Source organism: Schistocerca cancellata, chromosome 2 (genome assembly GCF_023864275.1).
Source record: "Schistocerca cancellata isolate TAMUIC-IGC-003103 chromosome 2, iqSchCanc2.1, whole genome shotgun sequence".
NCBI lineage: Eukaryota > Metazoa > Arthropoda > Insecta > Orthoptera > Acrididae > Schistocerca > Schistocerca cancellata.
This window is the reverse complement of record NC_064627.1, coordinates 813,124,345-813,144,082: the sequence shown is the minus strand read 5'-3', so window position 1 is coordinate 813,144,082 and position 19,738 is coordinate 813,124,345. Positions and strand designations below refer to the sequence as shown.

Below are 19,738 nucleotides of genomic sequence, written 5' to 3'. Positions count from 1 at the left end.
GGAGTTGTTCTTCACTGTGAGTCCAGATCATGAAAATGTCATCAATAAATCTGTGCCAAACTTTGGGTTGGCAGGCCTGGGTAACCAAGGCTTCCTCTAAGCGACCCATGAATAGGTTGGCGTACGAGGGGGCCATCCTGGTACCCATGGCTGTTCCCTTTAATTGTTGGTATGTCTGGCCTTCAAAAGTGAATAAGTTGTGGGTCAGGATGAAGCTGGCTAAGATAATGAGGAAAGAGGTTTTAGGTCCTGTCCTACACCCGTACTCTCTGCTGGAAATATCACTTTGCCACGAAGAAAAATGATCCTAATCCTACTCCTAATGATCCAACTCCCCAAGACACTATCCAAATTGAACTCTGCCTGGAACAGTTCCGTCCTCCGTCACAGCGGGACCCACCTCCTCTTCCTCAAAATGACCCTCTCCTAACCTTCCAGGAATTTCTGACTTCCAGCCTTGCCTCTCAATCCTTCTTAAAAAACCTTAATCCTACTCCCAACATCACCACTGCTGAAGCCCAGGCTATCCGTGATCTGAAGGCTGACCAATCCATCGTCATTCTTCCGGCGGACAAGGGTTCCACGACTGTGGTACTTGATCGTCGGGAGTATGTGGCTGAGGGACTGTGTCAGCTTTCAGACAACACTACTTACAAAGTTTGCCAAGGTAATCCCATTCCTGATGTCCAGGCGGAGCTTCAAGGAATCCTCAGAACCTTAGGCCCCCTACAAAACCTTTCACCTGACTCCATCAACCTCCTGACCCCACCAACACCCCGCACCCCTACCTACTACCTTCTTCCTAAAATTCACAAACCCAATCATCCCGGCCGTCCCATTGTAGCTGGTTACCAAGCCCCCACAGAACGCATCTCTGCCTACGCAGATCAACACCTTCAACCCATTACATGCAGTCTCCCATCCTTCAAAGACACCAACCACTTTCTCGAACGCCTGGAATCCCTACCCAGTCTGTTACCCCCGGAAACCATCCTTGTAACCATTGATGCCACTTCCTTATACACAAATATTCCGCATGTCCAGGGCCTCGCTGCGATGGAGCACTTCCTTTCATGCCAATCACCTACCTAAAACCTCTTTCCTCATTACCTTAGCCAGCTTCATCCTGACCCACAACTTCTTCACTTTCGAAGGCCAGACATACCAACAATTAAAGGGAACAGCCATGGGTACCAGTATGGCCCCCTCGTACGCCAACCTATTCATGGGTCGCTTAGAGGAAGCCTTGGTTACCCAGGCCTGCCAACCCACAGTTTGGTACAGATTTATTCATGACATTTTCATGATCTGGACTCACAGCGAAGAACAACTCCAGACTTTCCTCTCCAACCTCAACTCCTTTGGTTCCATCAGATTCACCTGGTCCTACTACAAATCCCATGCCACTTTCCTTGACGTTGACCTCCACCTGTCCAATGGCCAGCTTCACACATTTGTCCACATCAAACCCACCAACAAGCAACAGTATCTGCATTATGACAGCTGCAACCCATTCCACATCCAACGGTCCCTTCCCTACAGCCTAGGTCTTCGTGGCAAACGAATCTGCTCCAGTCCGGAATCCTTGAACCATTACACCAACAACCTGAAAACAGCTTTCGCATCCCGTAACTACCCTACCGACCTGGTACAGAAGCAAATAACCAGAGCCACTTCCTCATCTCCTCAAACCCGGAACCTCCCACAGAAGAACCCCAAAAGTGCCCCACTTGCGACAGGATACTTTCCGGGACTGGATCAGATTCTGAATGTGGCTCTCCAGCAGGGATACGACTTCCTCAAATCCTGCCCTGAAATGAGATCCATCCTTCATGAAATCCTCCCCACTCCACCTAGAGTGTCTTTCCGCCGTCCACCTAACCTTCGTAACCTCTTAGTTCATCCCTATGAAATCCCCAAACCACCTTCCCTACCCTCTGGCTCCTACCCTTGTAACCGCCCCCGGTGTAAAACCTGTCCCATGCACCCTCCCACCACCATCTACTCCAGTCCTGTAACCCGGAAGGTGTACACGATCAAAGGCAGAGCCACGTGTGAAAGCACCCATGTGATTTACCAACTGACCTGCCTACACTGTGAAGCCTTCTATGTGGGAATGACCAGCAACAAACTGTCCATTCGCATGAATGGACACAGGCAGACAGTGTTTGTTGGTAATGACGATCACCCTGTGGCTAAACATACCCTGGTGCACGGCCAGCACATCTTGGCACAGTGTTACACCGTCCGGGTTATCTGGATACTTCCCATTAACACCAACCTGTCAGAACTCCAGAGATGGGAACTTGCCCTTCAGCATATCCTCTCTTCTCGCTATCCGCCAGGCTTCAATCTCTGCTAATTTCTAATTTCAATTTGCCGCCGCTCATACCTCACCTGTCTTTCAACAACATCTTTGCCTCTGTACTTCCGCCTCGACTGACATCTCTGCCCAAACTCTTTGCCTTTACAAATGTCTGCTTGTGTCTGTGTATATGCGGATGGATATGTGTGTGTGTGCGCGAGTGTATACCTGTCCTTTTTCCCCCCTAAGGTAAGTCTTTCCGCTCCCGGGATTGGAATGACTCCTTACCCTCTCCCTTAAAACCCACAGCCTTTCGTCTTTCCCTCTTTCCTGACCTGACTTACCAAACAAAAGCGCTGGCAGGTTGATAGACACACAAACAAACAAACACAAACATACACACAAAATTCAAGCTTTCGCAAGCAACGGTTGCTTCATCAGGAAAGAGGGAAGGGGAGTGAAAGATGAAAGGATGTGGGTTTAAGGGAGAGGGTAAGGAGTCATTCCAATCCCGGGAGTGGAAAGACTTACTTTAGGGGGAAAAAAGGACAGGTATACACTCGCAAACACACACATGTCCTTTTTTCCCCCCTAAGGTAAGTCTTTCCACTCCCGGGACTGGAATGACTCCTTACCGTCTCCCGTAAAACCCACATCCTTTCGTCTTTCCCTCTCCTTCCCTCTTTCCTGATGAAGCAACCGTTGGTTGCTAAAGCTTGAATTTTGTGTGTATGTTTGTGTGTTTATCAACCTGCCAGTGCTTTCATTTGGTAAGTCACATCATCTTTGTTTTTAGATATATTTTTCCCATGTGGAATGATTCACAATACCGCTTTTATAGCAGGAGTAAAACATATTCTGGTGGACCACGACACCACAAGAAACTCAGAAGTTAGAATTTTAGTTTTATTCATATTCCTTGTAGCCTAATAAGGCTTAATGATTCCCACGTCCTCCCTACTATTTACTCAATGCACTTTTCTTCATATTTCACCTCCCAAATTTTGAAGGAAAGCGCAGTCTTTGAGATGGTAGGGTACCTATACCAATAAAAAGGATAACTTGAGCATTAGATAATTTTCAACTCGCTTAGCACCTACTTCACAATGATTTACAGCACAGTCTTGACAAAAATATTATCACACTGCTAAGGAGGAGGTCATCCATCTGCAAATGGTGCAACATACTGAGCGAACTCATGTGGTAATGTATTTCTTTGATTAAATCTTCGCAGGCTATCAGCTGAGTTGTGGGTGGGTAGCAAGTCTGGGAGTCTAGTTGTGGTGCTACTTGTCTATTACAAACATGGCCTCCACTGCTTTGCACATAATAGTGTTCGACATATTTTTGCTAATGCTACACCACATGTGCAGATCAATTGGAAAACACTGTCCTGGTTGACATATAATCATGTACTCTATTTCCACTGCCTCTGTGATGACCAAATCACATAACATATTGGCATGACACAGCACCTTTGATCTGTCCAAAATCAAACATTTGGCATTGGTTGATGTTGTGCTCTGCCTCTGCTGACTTGATTTGGCCCAGGTGATGAACACTCTTCATCTATTCTGAACAGTGCTGTGCCTGGCTGATGTACTGCAAGTCGCACTCACAACTGATGCTGTAGATGCAGGGTGTCCATCATAGAATCATTTTTATGTTGTGTTTCTCCACAATACTGGAAATACTGGCTATGGACAGCCCTGCTTACAGAAATAACATCAGCCATTATTACTAAAAGTTTTACACAGGTTCTGTTAACTCAGCAGATTTTGTCACACGACTCATGCTATTTGTTTCATGGTCTTTAGCACAGATTTGCATTGAGCTGGATAATGGCAGGTCCTTGCTTTTAGATACAGGTACGTGTGTGGCTTCTTCCTGTAGATGAAATATCCCAGCTTACCATTAGGATTCTCCATCATTCTTGTAGGCAACCAAAGTATGAATACGTAGGAAAGTTCTGGTAATGTAAATACTTTAGGAGTAAAGGAGGCCACTCACTAAAAGGAAAAATGAAAGAAAACTTTGCTAGCTTTTGGAGTAATCCTTTTTAGAGCTAGAATACACATGTGCAAATCCCCCCCCCCCCCCCCCCCCCCACACACACACACACAGCACTGGCTGAACGTACAGTACCAGTGCTGTTTTGTGGCAGATGGAAGCCGATTTGCTAGCTAGGAATATGGGAGGACGGAGTAGCAGGTGCACAGATTGATGTGATACGTGAGCGTTGGAGCCCTTGGGAGTGGTGCATGCTGAAGGTGACATGGGGAAATGAATTTGAATAGGGTGATAGGACAGCGGAGGGGGGAAATGTTGGGCGGAGGGTTGGGGGTAGTGGTTTACCGGAGACTGAAGGCAGAACAGTTAAGAAAGCGGACTGTGAAGCAGCCATTGAAATTGAGAAAGTTATCCTGAGCTACATGTTGTGCCACTGGATGGTCATCATTGTTCTTGCTAACAGTTTGGTGGTGGCCATTCATCCTGGAGGACACCTGGTTGCTAGTCTCCCACATCAAAGATACTAACCACTTACTTCACTAACTCTCCACCAACCCCACTCCTTTATCTCCTGGATTCTGATTCTTCACTATTAATACCACCTCCACATACGCCAATATCTGTCATGCCCATGGCCTTGCTGCTATCAAAAACTACCTCTCCCAACATTTCTCAGGCTGTAAACCCACTACCAGTATGTCATATCTTATGTACCTTACCAACTATATCCAGCCACCCAACTGCTTTTCCTTTGAAAGAACAGTATGCAAACAAATCTGCACCAGCCAAGGGCACCCTGCTGTGCTAGTCTGTTTAAGGGCCATCTACAGGGAACCTTCCTAGCCTCCCAAACTCCCAACCCATCAACTGGTTCAGATTTGATGACGATATCTTCACAATCCCGACTCAAGACCCCCTTTCCTCATTCCTTCACAACCTCAACCCTCTCTCCCATCCTCTTCACCTGGTCTCCCTTGATCCAACATGTGACTTTCCTGGATGGTGACCGCCCCTCTGACGTCTCCATCCACATTACACCCACTAACCACCAAAAGTCCCCGCATATCGACAGCTGCCATCGCTGTATCTCAGGTGATATGAAATCCCTTACCCAGTATGCTGAATGTCTCACAAAGGCCTTCACATACAGGCACTACATCCCCCAAAACCTAGTCTGCAGACAGATTCCCGATGTCATATCCTACCACACTCCCAATCCTTCCACTAGCCCAAAAATAAGCTACGAAGGAGCACCTTCCTCATCACCCAGTATCACCCTAGACTAAAACAACTGAATCATAGCCTTTGTCAGGACTTTATCTCTCATCCTACCCTGAAATCAGGGACATCCTACACAAGATCCTTCCCACCCTGCTAAAGCAGTGTTTCACTGCCTACTCAACTTATGCTACATCCTTGTCCATCCCTATGTCAGCCACTTCCACTCTCAATCCACCATGATGAATGGCCACCACCAAACTATTTTTCAAACTTAAGTTGATCACCTGGTGGCACAACATTCAGCTGATCATGCCCCAGGCCATCTGGAACCGTCCATTCACCACCAGCTTCTCAGAACTACACAACTGGAAGTTATCCTTGCAACAAATCATCTGCTCCCATAACTGTCCTGGCCTCAATCTCTAGTAACACACTGCCCCCCCCCTCCCCCCAATCTATCACCCACTCCCAATTCACTTCCCCATGCCACCTTCAGCATGCAGCACTCCCCACAGGCTCCAATACCAGTACATAACATGCATGGTGACTCCATCTATCTGTTCATAGAACTTTCCACATATTGGAAGCAGGTGGTGGTCAGTGCATGTTGAACTAGTTTCACCATGTTATCAAAGTGGCTCTATAGTAGAGCCATGGAATCTTACAGCTGTACCCATATGGAGAGAGAGGTGATGTCAAAGCTGACTAAATGTGGTGTGCACAGTGACCCATGAGAGATTTTAGATGCTGTGCCAGGTGTCTGGCTGTGCCACACAAATTTATGGTGTTCACTATTGGACATAGTTGAGCTCCTCTTTGTGTATTTTCAAGAAGGCCATAATCGTGTGGTGGTACTGGTGTCCTAGGGTACAGTACTGTAACTATGTCCTTGTATAGTCCCGAGTTGTTGAGGAGTAAGATCCTTTTTCACTTACTTGATGCCAGATCCTTCAGGAGCACCTCAGTCATGCTACTCAGTCTCCTGCCTATAGTCATCTGACCATAACAGCACCACCGCAAGCCTTGGATGACTGTGTCATTGTCCTCACGAAGGCATATATAAGCCTGTGTTCTGCGACCTTGACATTATTTTTCAGCATTTTAGCTTTTGCAACAGCACCATTCAGAACATGTGAGGAGTGTTTGCCTTGGCCAAACTGACGAACTGGCAGTGACAAAGCACATCATCAATGAAGCTCATGTTTGATTTTGAACAGACAAAGGTGCTGTTCCACGCTAACAGCTTCTGGGATACAGTCATCAAAGAGGCAGTGAAAGTAAGAGTAACATGACGATCTTGTCAACCAGGACAGTGGTTTCCAACCGGGCTGCACATGAGATGTGTTAGCAAACCTACAAGTGGAACACTCTGATGTGAAAGCTGCAGAGGCAGCAGGTGGAATATACAGGCAACCCTAGGACCCAACGCTGGAGGTACATATTTTATTTGGGTGTAGGCCCTATACAATTTCTGTGTTGTTTTGATACTGAACGGTGTTTCATTGCCTGTCTTCATATTAAATAAGTTTTGATTCTGTAGTCTGACGAGGTTTCTAATATGCACATATGTCAAATGAGGTTTTCGATTTGATAATGAATGTATTTTTACATGTATGCGGGGTATTGCAAAATTCATTTTAGCTACAGAGATTAATTAGAATTAATTGGTGTCTTTGTTTCTTAGTAAATTCTGTTTCATTGTTGGTGGGTATCATGCAGTGCGGTTTAGGTACAAAGGCTAAGTGAGGGCACTGACATACATCAACTAGACATCAGCCCAATTATGTCACACCTAGAGGCATTTCATGTACCAGGCTTTCTACGACTCATATACAAAACTCTAATAAGACGGAATGTTAAAACTTTGTTTCTTCAGCCAGTGTCACACACCACCTAGCAACATTAAGCAACCTCACAAGCACAAATGGACATAGAACTGAAAACACAGTTAATAAGCAAAAAAAGTGCTTGACTGGGTAAAACAATTAACTCTTTCAAATAAACTGCATTTTGCGCGTGTTTGTACTCTGTTTTTACAATGCATTATTGCTGATGTCCATACAACCAGCATGAAACTGCATCCCAAACTTTCTTCAACGAGTTATGGCTCACATGATGAACTTCATATGTGGCTAATTAATAAATCTTATCAGCACTTCTCATAACATTTCATAGTGCTGCAATAGCTTATAATTTGAGCATAGGGCAATGGTCCACCAGAAACTTTTGTACCAGTACCCAAAAAGAAATTAATGTTCGCTACGAAAATTTGGTACCCCACATTACACAAATCTACAGATGAGAGTTATTCTGATCCTGCACCGTCTGTATTTTTAAAAGTTGTTTAGTTGTATGATGTTTGAATACATGGGCAGACTTTCGCTCATCCCACGGGTTCTTTCAGTTTCTATCAAGATTGCCCCCTGAATAAATACAACTACCAGTATTTACTTTTACGTAGTTACCATTCTTTCGCTATATATAAAAAAAAGTAACGCTACATACGAATGACAGGCGTAAACGTCGGGGGTGGAACCGACTTCTCCGCCGGAGGTTCCATTATTGCACTTCCTTGACAATTCGTCACAGTACAACACTCAATCCTATCTAAACTGTGAAAAATTTGCAAATGTGTCTCAAAGAACTTTAGATATTCCACTCAATGTTCTCCTAGCTAACGTATCTATCTCTACCCACTGCGCCTCTCACAAACGCTGTAAGAGCGAACGGCAAACCAGCCTTCTGGATGATACCATAGAGTATAACTATGGAATATGGATGATACGCTTCATCTTTGAAGGGTGATGTTTACCATCAAATCGCAGTCCATGGAGAAAGAACGGCAACAATTGTAAACGGAACTTTCGTTGAAATTCCAACCAGTGAAGGTAAGACAGATTAAAAACTGTTCGTTTGTAGTTCTTCTCATTCATAAAAAATCCTATGATAATCGACGGAAATATTTTCATTTGCGTCAATTTGGAGCATCTCACGCCATTATAAAGAAATCGAATAAAAATGTAGTTTCTAATGTATTTTTCAGCTTATGTGCAAATAATCATAATTCTCGAAGTTTTACTACTGTATCGCCAACTCACTCGGAACACTATATTGTGGGTTAATATGTTGTAGGTGGACATCATTCGTAAACAAATGAAAGAGGTGTTGCATGGATTCGGCGGAGGTTTTATTCAAAAGGCTAAGCTATGTGAGAGCGAGCAGTTAGTTATATAAAGATAAACATGGTAGGCGAGTCCCGTTCTTTCAAATGCCGAAAGCGTACAATTGAAAAGTTTTGATTGGATTCACATGATGCCGGGCCACAATTATTTGTGGAATTTAATTGAAACTCGATCTTTGTAAATGATCTTGTTCTTTCGGTGTTCTTTTTTGTTGCCGTTTCTTTTGCGGGGCGTACAGAGCGAGGAAAGCACCAGTGTTCGATACAAAACTTGTTGTCTTCCGAGCAACTAGGTTTAAATGTTTTGTGGCCCGACTACATGCGTATTACTGGCAGTCGCAAGTACGCAGCTGCTGAGCCTAACGTTCCGTGAACATAATGCTGTAGGAAGGAAGGGAAATGGAAAACAAAATTGGATGTCTTTCATTTGTCTGCCAAAAAGCACGATGAATGAACCAGGCACCACATTTTACGTGTTAACCGCATGTGCATTCATGTAAGAGTCCCTTGAATGTGGTGTGAATGAAGTTTGATACGAATGATCCCATAGCCGAAGACCATTGCAGAGAGCAGGAGTTAGGTACCAAACGCTTCTCCCGTTTCGTAATCAATATCGATGGTTGTTTTTGTGATGTTAATAATGAGCATTTGATTTACTGCATCTGACTTAACTTATTCATTAAATATTCACAAATGAATATCTCATTGAGTGGGTACTGAGAATTCCTTTATTTGATGAAAATCTGCTGGCTTTCAGATTGTATTGAGCTTATTTCCTGTTCATTGATGCATATTTCATAGTTGCTGCTTATGTTCTTCAACTCATATCTTGTTGTTTGTTGATGTGTATTTCCTAATAATGTAAGTCTATGAATTAGAATTGTAAACTTAGTGCTGTGGACATTTCACGTAAGTTTACGAATATCATAAGGCATTACAATAATTTGTGAAGGAAACTTGTGAAATATTAATGGCTATTGGTATCTCCATTCTCACCAAACCTCAAGATTGGGGTTACAGTATCAGTGTAGTTGAACAAATGATTGCAGAACACAGTGCATTAGTAATAGAACTCAACATGAACATTAAATTGCAAGCAAGCACATGGCACTCAAGCTACAAATTCAGTATGAGGGTTATTAAATGCTCTTAAAGCAGCATTGTCTGATGTGAATTGTCATCAGAAAATTGCAGACATGGGGGCAATACCTCTTTTGAATGTCTGTTGCAACCAAACCTTGAAAACAAATTTTGATGATATGTTGCCTTTAATTCTCAAGAAATATCCTGCAGGCAAATTGCAAGGAAGGGGAAAACCTATTAAAGGGAAAATATTTACACTTGAGCTAGATAAATCAAGACATTTTTTATGAAGTATGACAGACACATGAAGACAGCCTTAGATCTTTCAACTAAATACCTGCTTCGTTGTACCTACTTAAGAGCCAAGAGGATATACAGAAAGGGAATGGAGGATGCATAGAAGAAATACAATAACAAGTTCATGAAAGAGGCTCATAACCCATGTAAAGCAGCTTGCGATCTGGTAAATTAGCACAGGGAGAAGGCTACCTCTGCCTTAAATTTCTATTGTCCTGATGCCTTCAACCAGTACTTTGTAAGGTTATTAAGAAATTCCAGACATGGCTTAGACCCCATGTCTTGTATAAAAAAGTAAATTGATGCACTATTAAAAACTGGAAGTAAGTGTATCCTAAGGACATGGTAAAAATAGTGAATACATGTAAAACATGCAGAGAGTGCAGATGTCTATGGCATGTCTTGCACATTACTGAAGAAGATTATTCCAGAGCTTGCTCACCCTCTAGTTGTAGAAGTCAACAAATGTTTATCCATTGGTGTCTTCCCAGAATTCCTGAAACTGGCACGCACAGTACCAGTGTAGGGCAATTCCACAGTTATGGGTGTTACATGTACACACCTTAAAATTAGGAAAAATAATGTAAGGAAAAATATTAATTGAATTTAATATTGAAAACTTTTAAGGCTTACATTATATTTCATGTTAGAAATGTTGATACTGGAATTGTTTTATTGTTCTCCTGGTTATTAATCAAAAAAGTAGTGTTACGGGTGTTACCAAAAGTAGACCTGGCGCCTGTTATGAGTTAAGGAATTCTCTAATTTCTGCAAACTTGATGAAGCTTTTATTCTTGTAAAACAACTGTTAAAAGGTATTGCCCCAAATTTTATTTTGAAATATAAATTTTTATTTTTTTGGACATCATAACTCAGTATATATATATTTTTTGTTGTTACGTGTGTTACATTAAATGTTACGGGTGTTACATAGATGCATCAGATTTGATTCTTGAAGGAAGAAATTTACCTCTCACAACTGCATAAAAAGAAAAGAAGTAGGCCTATTTTAGTTTATTTGGAATAAAAGTATGTACTTAAGAAAACATGTTTGAAGGATAAAGCTATTTATTACACAAAAAATTTTGTTACAATTTTATAGTACAACTAGGCCAAGATATCGTTACTTAACGTTTACCTCATTTTGTAGGCCCAATAAATTTATGACAAAAATGTTTTCTTAATATTGATTGGTTTAAAAACTTCATTAAATAATCTTTTTCAGCAACATCCAACTCAAAATTGAACTCTTAGTACAAACGGTTACCTTGTTGTTTGATTTCTGGTGTTGTTACCTTAGATAGTACTTGACTGAATTTCACAAAACAAACATCAGTTTCGTCTAGTTTAAAAAGTGTTTTACTTTTTCCTACTGACTTCAGGAACATTATTTTCACATCCTCCTCTTCATCAACCTCACTCTGGCAAATTCCCAAGTAGCGGTATTGAGTTTTGCATGGGGTTGGCTTCTTTTTGTCACTTGGAATGTCAACCAAGACAAATAACCCAAATTTTAAATCAGACTTTTCAATTTTATTAGTTAGGCTTAACTCACAAGCACTTCCAATATTGTCTTGTGATTCAGATAGTGAAACAGTCTCCTGATCAGAATCATCAGAACTTCACACTTCATAGAAATTTATGTAGCTCCTCTTGAGTGCACATCCAATGCCATCCGTGGCTCGTTTACCATGTGAACTGGCAAAAAAATTCCACTCAACTGTCAATCCAAAGTCTCTCTCAAAATAACATAGCTTGGACAAAGTATATTTATTTTTGAACTGCCCAGCACAGTTGTCAGAAAATATAAAAACTCTTTTAACTTTAGAAAACTCTTTTTTTAATCTCCGTTATAACAGTTTTAAGAAAAGTAAACTCAAAATATTTTTTGTGTGAAAGCTCGTTACTGATGACTGCATACGACCTGACCTCATGGTTTGCAAACTAAATGCAGAAGTGTAAATAGTTAATTGTGAATGCGCCCAGTGTGCACTCTGTACCTCATCTTGTGAAATTAGAGCATAATTCTCTGCAAAGTCCATTTGAAGAACACAATCTTCAACATCAAGGCTATTTTTCTTTCCTTGGAAGAAATCACTCTGCATTATCTTCACATAGCAATGTTTTTTAAACTGAGGCAATTTGTCAACCAGTGATGCTAAGGCATCATCGCAGCTCACTGAATGTTCACTAAGACAAGGACGATGTTTCACATCATTTTCCCATTGTTGCCAGACACTCTTTTTTTGTTAGGTCATAGTCTTCTGGGATAAATTTGCTCAATTAAATTGGCATTCCTGGCATGACCCAAAAACACAGTCTTTGTTCTGTGAATTACAACTTAATTCATTCAATAATTCCTTGTGATTGCTTGGAACAGATGGAACAGCTTTGCTCAAATGCTCAAGTATTCTTATGAAATTGTAGGCTCTTATGAATGGCTAGAATTTGCCTCAATAAGCAGTTTACTGGGCCTATATAAAATTTAAGACTGAGGTTAGCAATATTGTTGTTCTTGGAAAAGTTAGAATGGAAAACGTAAACTATATGTAATCTAAAGCATTTTGGGCTTAATTAACTTTTTAGGAGAACGTCAGCTGAGTCAGGTTAATGCCCCAATTAACTTTTATAATGTAGGTGTAGTGCTTAAACAAGTGTATGCAGAGGAATAAAAATTTTTGTTTTCATGCTTAAAACTGTTTTCATGTGTAATAAACATAGTTAAAAAACTTTTTTCATTCATAATAATACCCTTTGGTTATGATTTAAATGTAGGGCCTAGGCCTACTAAAGATGAAGGTGGACCCTTTGGTTATAATTTAAATGTAGGGCCTAGGCCTACTAAAGATGAAGGTGGCATTAAATCTTCCAATTCAAGTTACGGGTGTTACGCATGTGTTAAGTAACACCCGAAACAAAAATTAGTAACACCCGTAACAGCTCTAAGATTGTTAAATGAGATTTCAAAATGCCATGTAATGGTATGATATTGTAAAACATGTGCATAACCTCACTTTTACAGAAAGGTATTGTGCAGAACAAATTTACTAGATTACAAATTAAACTTTTGTATCTTTTTTGTTACAGGTGTTACAAGCTGCACATATATTATAAAACTAACAAAATAAAGAAATGCAAATAGCTTAGCTCAACAAAACGAATTATTATGAGCTATAACAATGTTGACTTCAATGTTCTTTGCAACAATAGAACAATCGACCATAGATAACACAACTAATACTCATCTGGAAATAGCATAAAACATACCTCTCTGAGGTGCCATAGAGTAGTGCACTTTAAATACTTAGTGAAGGTAGAAATTTAGTTTTTTCATAGTCATGATTATTTTGCAATGAACAAATGTACTTTTAACTTGACATGAAATATTGTCTTTTTAATTTTTTGGTCACAAAGTCTCTTTAACATGGAATGACCCTCTACCAAAAAAGTGACCCACGTGAGGTGTCCAGTTTCAGATCATTTTCCATAATCCTATCCTAGCTAAAGTTGTAGAGTCTGTAATGCAATGCCAGATACAAAATTACTCCAAAGACAAAAACCCCATTCAGGACATAGGTAGTCTTTGGTTACAGCAGCAATCAGGAAGATAGGGCAAAAGGTTGAAGACAAGGAAAGTCTGGCACTGACACCCTGTGACCTCAGCAAGCCCTTTGAGTGCATCTCGCACAAAATATTGCGTAGTAAATTACAGTGTTTTGGTATTGGTTGTGGTGTGCTGGCTACCCTTCAATCCTGTCTTGAAAACCAAAAGCATGTGGTATCAGTTCATGATGCAGTCTCCAAAGAGCAAAAACTGGAGCATGGTGTACCCCAGTTATCCATTACAGGACCTCTCCTGTTCCTTACTTACATCAACGATCTGGGTTGTAATAACCACATAATTCAGTTGGGTCATTCCACATCAAGGGGACCAGGGGTCCCCACTCGACCATCTCCAAATCTAATGAAATTTGGTGTAGAGGTTCTATACGGTCTTTACTGGCTACATACCAAATTTCAGTTCAGTATCTTCAGTGGCTTAATTCTTAGGGGATTTTAAAGACAGGCTGCTCACCTTCATATCATGTATGAAGGCGCAAATGTGCCAACTTTGCTAGGCTTCTTTAAAAGTTCTAGCAAACATTTGGTCATTTGCTTTAATATACACAGACAGCTTTTTATGCTGAATTACACCATGACAAAAATTAGGGATTTAGCCTTACCTAAATATAGATACAAGCCCATAAAGTGGCTAAAAAATTCGTTGCACTATTCTGAGAGCCGTGGTTTCACTGACCACTGCTAGTTTTCATATGAACCAATCACACCAAAACTTAGAGGATTACTCATATCTATGACGTGTATAAATCAACCAAATTTAATTAACATTGGATGCCCAGATGAAAAGATATGCAGAGGTGGCCAAAATTTTCTACTTGCAAATTTTAGGGGGGCAATATCTCAACTGTGTCTTCTTCACTCCTCTTTTTCTTCCTCCAGCTTGAAAAAGCATGCTTTAAGCTTTCAAAAAAATATTTTTTAATTTCTGGATCTGTCAGTCTGACGAGTAAGAATACGTTTCAAAAGTTATTATTTTAGCACTTGGAGGAGATTGAAAAGTCAAATATTTTGCTCGTTAAGTCCCATGATTAATTATTTTTATTCGGGTGTATAAGTCAGTTTCAAACATTAATTTAACATGACATAAAAACAAGTCTAGTACAAAACACAGCAAATTTGCATAACAAAAATACTAAAGAGTCAGTTCCATTTTTCATTAAGCATTTCTACAATTTTGTCAATGACAGATTGTGGATAACTGTATTGTCTTCCTGGTGATGATGTTGATGAGGCTTCTGAAGTCATGAAGATACGTTGCTCAGGAATCCAGCAGGTATCTTTAGCAGTCGGCCAGTGGAAGGAACAATCATGACCATGTGGTTGCATAAAGCTGATGAAAACATCTTGTTATTCCTGTGAAACTTCACGTTTCCAACCCACCAAAAATTGCCATACATACAAGTAACATACTGTCCTGGTTGTAATCATGGAATTGAGACTGCTGGAATTTCTTCATCTGCTTCAAAGACGTTAACTGTGAATGCTCATTGGAAACTCTGCTTACTCTGAGCTGATTACAATTAATTGATTTTCTCTTGTTCCATATACTGTATGTCCCATGGTAAACCTTGTTGCTCGATCTGGTTGGATTTTTTTCAGTTTCTTCTTTTGGTACATAAAAAAGCTTTGCACCTCGAATAATATCATCATAGAATTTGAATAAATCATATGGAGTCAATATTTGGTTATCTAAGGCCCTCTGCAGACTAGCACAGGCTGCAAGTCCTTTTCCCTCAATGCCATCACAAGGCAATTCACCGTGGCTTGTTGCAAAAATATTCCATTTGGCAATGATGCCAAACTCATTTTCGTGCAGGCATTAATTGATGAAATTTTTGAAATTCTTATATTGAGCAGCTGAATCATCACTAAAGTAGTAAATGTTCTTAATGTTTTCAGTCTTTGTCTTTAAATATGCTATCAACATTACTTGACAAGCACGGACAGCAATGGTATTATGACAGAACAGTTGCTGGCCATACGAATGCTAATACTCTGACATTCTTTGCCATCGAAATAGACCTCAGATGGATGAAATGTGGCCTGACTATTCTCCCAATGGAAACCTTGCAAAGTATCCTGAACAGCAAATGAATAATTCTTGGCAAAATCTATCAATATAATTATTTCACTTTCTGCAAGATTCCTTTTTAGCTGCTTAAGAAATAAACTTTGGTGTTCTGACACAAAGTGATGGCTTATTAAACTGGTAATTTTCAAAATCAATGCCCCCATGAAATCTTCAACAGTTCTCTGGCAAGTCTCCAATGTGTCTCTGCCAGCATGGACTCATTGCTTGTATTTCATTGTTTCTTCAGGGTCATAGTCTTTAAAAGAATCTTCAAGAAAAGCCTATAGTCACATTTTACCTGGACATTCCTTACAATGTTGGAGCATACAATTTTTTAATTCCAAACTGCATAAAGTTTCTCTCATCAAATCCTTGTAGTCATCTTGAATGAATGTTGCTGAAGCCAACATTAATTTGACATTTTGATGAATTGCACATACACCTACTGAATGTGATACAGAAGCACCAGCTGTACTACAGCATTTTGGCCTGAGCTCACAAAATTTTGAGAAGCTTATTTCATTTCCATATTGCTTACAATAAGCAATGAACATTTCTTTAAGGTTACAAAGGAGCAGGTGTTTCTCCTTGTGAATCTTTCCCTATTTGTTCTTACTACAACACAATCCTTTTTGCTGGGCATAAACGAGAAAAATCATCATCTTCCGAGAAATCAAGGACATTTTGTTTTACTTCATCAATGTGCTTTTCCCCCTTTTGGGTTTGCAAGTGTTGCCAAAATCCTGTCTTTCATCTTTAGTTTCCTAGCCTTCTTCACCATCTTAGTTGAAACAGCAAATTCTTTAGCAATTTTTTCAGTAGTGCAGCTGTTTGGGGGCAGGGTTGAAATTTAAACTGTACTGCTATTGCTTGAAGTCTGAAGTTTAATTTTAAGTTGTTCAATTAAGATGTCCATACCTTTACATTTATGGCACTCTTCCATTTGTATTTGAGCAATAACTACTTGGCTCACACCAGCAGCTGTGGCAATTACCTTTGGCCGGTATTACACTATCAAATATCTTTGTCAAAGATTTGATCAAAGATGTGATCAAATATTCCGTCAAATATATTTGACAAAGATCTTTGACGTAGCGCTAGAAGGGGTATTACACTGTCATCAAATGTTTCATCAAAGTTCAAGATGGCTGACAACAACTTGTTATTAACAGCAGCAGTTGCACTTACCGCAATTGCATTGTGTGCACATGCGGAAAAGAAGTGGGGGGAAAGGGGAACCATACATACGAGGTTGACAGTCTTAAATTCCTGGGATTACAACTTGATAATAAATTCAGTTGGGGGGAGCACACCACAGAACTGCAGAAACGCCTTAACAAATCTGTATTTGCAATTCGAGTGTTAGCAGACATAGGCAACATAAAAATTAAAAAGCTTGCATACTTTGCCTACTTTCATCCCATAATGTCATATGGTATAATATTTTGGGGTAACTCTTCAAGTCAAACAAAAGTTTGTAGTACGTATTATTTGTGGAGTAAATTCACTTACGTCCTGCAGAAACCTCTTCAAAGAACTGGGTATACTAACTACTGCCTCTCGGTATATTTACTCCTTAATGAAATTTGTCCTAAGTAATATACCTCTTTTTCCAACAAACAACTCAGTTCATACATACAATACCAGGAACAAAAATGATCTGCACAAGGACTTAAAAGCACTTACTTTAGTTCAAAAATGGGTCCACTACTCAGGAACACTCATCTTCAATAATTTGCCAGCAAACATAAAACATTTAGTTACAAATAAAGATCAGTTTAAAAGGAGCCTGAAAGTCTTACTAGTGACCAACTCCTTCTACTCCACTGACGAAATTTTTAATAGAAACAAATGATGTATTGTATTTATTCATACTATTAGTATTGTTATTTCAGCTTAAAAAATTGACATCTTACACATCCACGAGGATCTCACTGATCTAATCTGGGTGAAGCCGTGGGTTTTACGACGACACGACAAAAGCATTCAACAAAACTTGTTACGTGAGCTTACAGTGGAAGACGTCAAGTCATACAACAATCACTTAAGAATGGATGAGCATACATTTCTGGATGTGCTCAGTGAAGTGTATCCTCATATCACAAAGCACAATATTCACTTAAGAAATGCTACATCTTCAGAAGACAGGCTCACTGTAACACTCAGATTCCTTGCTACAGGAGAGGGTTATGTTAGGTCAGGTCAGGTCAGGTCAGGTCAGGTCAGGTCAGGTCAGGTCAGGTCAGGTCTCCAATCTTCTCAATCTATTTTTGTATTCAGGGTGCCTCACGTTGTAAAGCACCTCATCAGCTTCATACATCTCTATTAATTTTGTAGTTGTCGGCACACACCAATTATATTAACCGGCAATGTTTATAAAAACACTATAGACGACAGAACACTGCAGCGATGCTAGCGCTCCATGTGGTAACATGTCACATTGCAGTGAACAGAAGACAAGTGATTTCTTTGATCAAATCTAGAGCGAGGCCCTAGATTTGATCAAATATTGGATGACATTTGACAAAGTTCCTATTACACCATCAAATATCTTTGACAAAGATTTTTGACAAAAATATTTGACAAAGAAATTTGATAGTGTAATACCGACCTTAGTAATGTTGCCTTGGGCTTTCAGACCTTTGCACTTTATGTATTCCATTGAATCCCTTTCGCTGATCTGTTGAAGCTTTAGTAGTGATTCTCCAAGCGATGATAATGAAGTGTTAGCAGTAAAGCAAGCATCAACACCCATGTCTTCAGTAGGTGGTGAGTCTTGCTTATCCTGACAGGATGATTCTGTGTGGGCATTTCATGTCTACATTTGGTACAAATTTTCTGACCAGGTTTAAAAACTTCATTAGTCAGTAACTTCAGCCTAGCAGACATTGCAGTGTTTATTGGTTATATGTTTTTCTTTACCAAATGGGTTGCAGAAATTCTGCGGGAATTGAAATTTTGTCGTCAACAAGGCATTCTGGTTTAAACAAATTTTGGCATCTTCAGTGAAACCAAGCCCAGACCTACACTGAAGAATCTCCTTGTCAATTGGTTACATTTCCTTAACTGATTGTAGTTCCCTTTTTCCATGATAGAATGGTGTTGTTTTTACATAAAATATACAAATTAGGCTATCAAAACATTGTTTTCGTGATTACCTTCAGACACAACAATAATTACTGATTATTCAAATACTCAGTACTCAACACTAAGATTGAACAGTGTCAACATCAAAGATTACACCACACAAAAGACTGACACTGTGAAAATTGCCAGTAATGAAAGCAGCAATTGAAAGTGGTGATTCAGCAATGTATATCACTGCTGTGAGGATAGACCCTTAAAAAACTATTGCTGCTTTAAAATAACATTGGAAACCAAGTCACAGTGGATTGTAGGGTTAAAACCTTCTAAAGCAACATAGCATTCCATTATGATCTTCTAGATTTTATAATCTTCAGGGCACTTTCTGAGGTTTTGTTGTATTTATATTCTACACTGTAAAATAATTTAAAAACACTTCTTATTAGCATAGTTACTTTCCCTAGACCACATGAAAATCTTATACTATTAAAAGACACTACAATTACATGTTTTTTGATTTACAACTTCAAATTTTATTAATTTTTGTATTTATCAGTAATCCACTTTCCCTACTTTTGATAGGCATTCTTACTCATCAATATGTAAGATCCAGAAATTAAACAATATAGCTTTGAAAGCCTAAAGGATCCTCTATCCAGCTGTGGCAAGAAAAAAAAGGATCGAAAAAGGCACAGTTGGGATATTGCCCCCCTAAAATTTGTAAGTAGAAAATTTTGACCAACTTTTCAGATGCCTATCTTTTCATCTGGGCATCCAGTGCTAATTAAATTTGATTGATATATAGACGTCATAGGTAGAAGTTTTTGAGTGATTGGCTCATACGAAATGTAGCAGTGGTCAGTCA

The 19,738-nt window shown here is 39.8% G+C and overlaps 2 protein-coding genes across 4 annotated transcripts in view; one reads left to right on the top strand and one right to left on the bottom strand.

Annotated features, from left to right (window-relative positions):
• LOC126162698 (cyclin-dependent kinase 2-interacting protein-like) overlaps positions 1 to 8,269 on the bottom strand; it is a 105,294-nt gene extending 97,025 nt beyond the window's left edge. The window contains exon 1 of the mRNA XM_049919351.1: positions 8,042 to 8,269. Within this exon, the coding sequence (XP_049775308.1) occupies positions 8,042 to 8,096 (55 nt within the window). The 5' untranslated portion in view covers positions 8,097 to 8,269. The remainder of the gene's footprint in view (positions 1 to 8,041) is intronic.
• Positions 8,270 to 8,280: 11 nt separating this feature from the next.
• The window catches only part of LOC126162699 (uncharacterized), a 73,752-nt gene continuing 62,294 nt past the window's right edge, over positions 8,281 to 19,738 (top strand). The window contains exons 1-2 of one of the 3 annotated variants that reach the window (XR_007535099.1): positions 8,347 to 8,424; positions 19,456 to 19,593. The gene's annotated coding sequence lies outside the window, so the exon portion shown is untranslated. Of the gene's footprint in view, positions 8,425 to 8,775; positions 9,298 to 19,455; positions 19,594 to 19,738 lie in introns of those variants that run through there. The other 2 variants (XM_049919352.1, XM_049919354.1) reach the window with 2 other exon arrangements.